Raw genomic sequence first — 5103 nt, forward strand, 5'->3', positions numbered from 1 at the left:
GACATTAATTTTTTCAAGAATCTAGTACAACATTAGAAGACTACACATATTGACATTAGGTATCATTTCATATGGAAATTGATTGAGAATGGTGTTGTTGAGGTTAAGTTCATGTCCACACAAAAATAACTAGTTGATTTGTTCACTAAACCATTGGATGCAACTAGGTTTGAACACTTGAAGTCCTCTATTAGAGTGTGTCACGTCTAAATGACTCACACAAGTTTTTGGAAGGCATCCAAACACAAAAGCTTGATTTTGTTTTGTCAAAGGTTATTTTTGGATTCAAAATTTTGTTATAAAATTTTCTTTTTGTGATTTGTTTCTCTCACTAAATCTTGGAGGGAAAAAGGAGTGGCAATTGTCATGCTTTTTCATCATTAATGTGGGATTTGAAATTGATTTGATTGTTTCCAAAAAGTGTTCTTAAAGTGGTTGTGCAATTACCCTAATCGATTCATATTTTCCTTAAGCTGTTGTTACTTAAGTTTGTTATTCTCTCTTAGTTGTTCATCATTTTTGTCTTCTTATATTCACAATGACAAGAATGAAAATTACTTCTTAAGATGAATTTGAAAAGGCTCAGAAAAAACCTAGAGCTGAAGGGAAAGGTACATTTGAATCACAAAAGGAGGCTCAATGGAGACCTAGGGAAGCCAATAAAAGGAAAAAAAGAAAAGAAAAGAGAAGGGTGGAGATACCTCTACTTAGATGTCATTGCAAAGATTGAAGATATTTTGGGAGGGGATGATGCTTCGCAACAAGAGGTAAAGGCTACCTAAATTGAGGTGGTGGTGGATTGTGCAGAATAGTTGGTGTTGTTGCAAAGGGTGAACAATTAAGAGAATAGTTGGCTCAATATTTTCAGAGTTTTACTTTATATTATCTGCCCATATAAATTATTTTTAAGGGAATGTACCCATATAGATATTAATCTATTAGTTTTTTAAAAAGAAATCTATTTGTTCCTTTAATAATTTATTACCATATAATGAATTATATAGCCCACGCGCAGCTCGGGATAAATACTAGTTATTATTATTATAGTGACATCGCGTGAAAAGCACGTGATGTTGACGACGAGCTTGGTACTACTGGATAGAATAGACGCCAGTCTTTGCTTCTCATTCCTAACTGTCAAAACTCAAACTGGTTGGTTGGGTTTCCTCTCCTTCGCCAATTTCAATCCCCTCTGCCGTCTAGGGTTTTTCGTTTCTTCCTTCCTGCGCTTTCCGATCTCAATAATTGCTCTCACAATATATTTAACTCATCCTCAATTTCATTGCAACGTAACAGCATGGTAATATCTCACTTTCATTGGAATTTGCTTTTCTTAAATCTAATGGATTTCCAATTTGACTGTTTATTGAATGTAATTCGGATTTGCTCTTTTTAAAAAGAATTTCCTGATTGGAGCTTTCAAGCCTGCATGTAATATCTCGATCACATTTTCCGACGGAAAATCTCGGAAGCAGGTATTCCTCTCGATCCTCTCAGATGTAGAATCGTTCAAAAAGAAAATTAAAACTAGACTTTTATTTTTATTGTGATTATTAGTTAATTTTTCACGATTCGTGTTGTGGAATCTGGATTATTGCGGTTTGATTAGGTCCCGATGAAAAAGGAAAATGGCAAAACGATTATGGTTTCGCTTTTCCAAAGTAAAGAAAGTATTGCTGGGAAGGTATTTATTCACTTATTTACTTTTAGAAAGATTTTAACAGATTGGGATCAGATCATTGAAGTCGTATTATATTCATAGCTTTGATGATTCATTTATCAACCCTAAACCTTTTGAAGAACTTCCTATTATCTGCCGCTTTCAGGTTTCCATAGAACCACTTCAAGGAAAGAAAATTGAACATCTTGGTGTTAAAGTTGAGCTCCTTGGTCAAATAGGTTCGTCCTTGCTCTTTGTTCACTGATTCAGTCCAAGCTTTAAATATCATTCTGACATGGAAACTGAATAGGACTGAATTTTTACGTGTATTCGTATTTCTTGTTGAAATGAAGTTAATGCTAACTTTGTTTTTTCTTTCCAGAGATGTATTTTGACAGAGGCAACTTTTATGATTTTACCTCCCTTGGTGCGTATATTCTGACTTCACTTTTGTTTGCTCTGCCTGGGTACTTTTAGGTGTTCTTTTAAATAAATTTCAGTGATTAGTTTTCATTAGATGCATGTGGCAGAGATGCACAAAAGTTTATGATTTAGCTTTCTCGTTTATGATGTGCACAAAAGTTTGGTTTATGCTAAGTTTTAGTAGATTGTTGATTGGTTTGTTTTGTTTGCCACTTTTATATTCTTGATATTTGCAGTACGTGAATTGGATGTTCCTGGGGATATATATGAAAGAAAAACATATCCATTTGAATTTTCAACAGTTGAAATGCCATATGAAACTTATAACGGTGCAAATCTGCGGCTTAGGTATGGTACCCCCTGCACTAAATCTTTAAAGATAAAATTTTATTCACATCACTTTTAGTCAATTTGATTTGAGTATTTCCTTGATCACTTGATGTATGTTTGTTATGGGTTGTTAAGGCTTATAAATCAGTCGATTATCATAATAATAGTTCTTGGTACTTAGCTCAATAAAGTTTAGAAATCGTTGAACAAAAAAAAAATAAAGTTTACAAATCACTCTGTTATTTATGTATTATTAAAAAATGTTTATTTTGGAATTCTAAATAAAATATTGTTTTGTTGGTCCGCAGCTGAGGTTGATCATTTTGAGACTATAATTGGACAACCCATGTTAGAATTTGATTCGTTTCTTTTCCCAGGTATGTCCTGAAAGTGACAGTTAGTCGTAATTATGGTGGAAGCATAGTGGAATACCAGGACTTTATAGTAAGTGTTTTCATCTGCATCCTCTTCCTTTCATTATTTTTTTTCTTTTCAAAATGAGTTTTATCTCCTTTTTCATTTCTCTTTTTCTTGCGCATTATGGAACCTCACTCTCAAATGCACTAGCAGCATTGTACAAATAAGTGTATCTAAGGTGTGCCATATAAGGGAGAACTTTAGACTCTACCTTATTGTGAAGAGTTGCTTTTCCCTTTTATTCCTGACATTATACTCATATACAACAAAGCCAACATCAATCTATTTGGCCTTTCATTATGGTTTCAGGACATTTACTAAATTGACCATTGTATATTGTTCTCCATTGAGTTTCTTTTTCAGTGTTGTGATTGTAGCAACTTATCTTTTGCTTGGTTAATGTGTATGAGGTTCGCAATTATTCTCCACCTCCGTCAATCAACAATAGCATCAAAGTGAGTGCTTGTCATAATGTTAAGATAGAAATTGTATTGTGCTTTTCATTGGTATCTTAACTGATTCTTATTAACATTAAATTTGTTCATTTTGAGATTTGTAATGAGTTCACACAGCTTTTTTATTGATAATACTTAATTTTAACAAAAGTCCATCCATTTGCAGATGGAAGTTGGAATTGAAGATTGCCTGCACATTGAGTTTGAGTATAATAAAAGCAAGTAAGTTTAACATCTATGGATTGTGCTTAAACCTGGCATCATAGGTTGGCTTAGGTTTGTGTGGATTTAGGATTTAAGCTGGTCAGCTTAAACTATTATAAGTAGCAATTTTCCTAGTCACTTTTTATCACGTAGGTTTTGATTAGACATTGGTGGAATCCAAATTGCTCAGGTATCATCTGAAAGATGTTATTATTGGTAAGATATATTTTCTTCTTGTGAGGATCAAGATTAAGAATATGGATCTTGAGATCAGGCGTCGAGAGTCAACTGGATCAGGAGCAAATACTCATGTTGAAACAGAAACGCTAGCTAAGTTTGAGTTGATGGATGGTGCTCCAGTCCGAGGTTTGCTTGTAACTTAAGATTTCTTGCATACTATAAGATCTGAGTTGTGTTTTCTTTTGGAAGGATATGTAGTTAGGCAAACTTTTAGTTTTGATACCTCAGATACTTCAATTGCTACTGATATATATCATTTCCTTAAGGATAGCGCTCACAATCATGTGCTTGGTATTGAAGGTGAATCAATTCCAATCAGGCTGTTTCTTAGTCCATATGAACTGACTCCAACTTATCGCAACATCAACAACAAATTCAGTGTGAAGTATTACTTAAATCTTGTTCTGGTGGACGAAGAAGATCGTCGATATTTCAAACAGCAGGAAATTGCAATATATAGGCAGCAGGATTCCTGATTAAGCATCATACTTGGAATTCCGTCAGTAAAGGAGAACAAATGATTAACTGCCTTGCGACACCTCCGTAAAGCCTTGAAGCTTAGGGTTAATACTATCTGAACATAGGGTTGTTTCTTTCGAAGGGCTATAGTGTTTCTTTTCTTTTTTGTGTAGACTTTGATTTGTTGCAGCTTTGCCTCGGAAATGGTCAATGGTGTACATGATTCATATGTTATTCAGGGGAATATAGTTGCTGTTTGCTACAGTCGTCACTAGGGCTTCTTCTGCTCAGTTTGGACATTGGAGTCTACAAGATGCCAGTCCCCATCTGATGTCCGTCAAATTTACATTGCAATGGCATGAATCATGATCAATTTTGTTTCCCTTGTTGATTTTTTTGTGTGATTCCAATGTTGATGAGCGCTTGTCATCAATGATTCAATAATTTCCTTATTCTGAATTATATACATTATGGTTCATTTCTTATAACCTAGCTGTCCATGGTTGCTGTTATTCCTAAGCGATTTCTGTTCTGTTCATATAATAATGCTGGTGTAGTGTTTTTCTTCATGAAACTGGCTCAAGCTATCTTATTTATCGGCTTGACTTCTCAATTTCAAGATAAACCCCCTCTTCCCTTCTCAAAGGAGGCTATATGGACTCTGAATAAAAGAAAGGCTTGAAGTGGTTTTACAATTATTATAATTTATTAAAGATAACATCATCGACTGGTGTGTGAGAGAGAGCAAACAGTAATGGTATTCGACTGAAGCTATTGTGAAGTCACTTAGCTATACATGGGAGATGTAGGCGATCGTGGGTGAAGCATGGTGGGTGCTCATGGCAGAAGTTTCCACTGCAACAATGCCCTGATCTGTTCTATAATTCATCTCACCTTCAAATTCTTTAATGCCTG

The 5103-nt window shown here is 34.6% G+C and overlaps 1 protein-coding gene across 2 annotated transcripts; it reads left to right on the forward strand.

Annotated features, from left to right (window-relative positions):
- Positions 1 to 1031: 1031 nt before the first annotated feature.
- On the forward strand, positions 1032 to 4676 carry LOC108464394 (vacuolar protein sorting-associated protein 26A-like). Of its 2 annotated transcripts, XM_017764678.2 has the most exons (11): positions 1046 to 1300; positions 1401 to 1475; positions 1610 to 1684; positions 1827 to 1899; positions 2043 to 2087; positions 2320 to 2431; positions 2791 to 2857; positions 3241 to 3285; positions 3452 to 3507; positions 3680 to 3855; positions 4030 to 4676. In XM_017764678.2, exons 1-11 carry the CDS (start codon positions 1298 to 1300, stop codon positions 4203 to 4205), a joined length of 903 nt encoding a protein of 300 aa, XP_017620167.1. In that variant the 5' UTR covers positions 1046 to 1297; the 3' UTR covers positions 4206 to 4676. The 2 variants fall into 2 exon arrangements, with proteins under 2 accessions (XP_052874200.1, XP_017620167.1); XM_053018240.1 differs by lacking the exon at positions 3680 to 3855 and having other exon boundaries at positions 1032 to 1300; positions 3194 to 3285.
- The last annotated feature ends 427 nt before the right edge of the window (positions 4677 to 5103 follow it).

The sequence above is a fragment of the Gossypium arboreum genome, chromosome 8, assembly GCF_025698485.1.
Source record: "Gossypium arboreum isolate Shixiya-1 chromosome 8, ASM2569848v2, whole genome shotgun sequence".
Lineage (NCBI taxonomy): Eukaryota > Viridiplantae > Streptophyta > Magnoliopsida > Malvales > Malvaceae > Gossypium > Gossypium arboreum.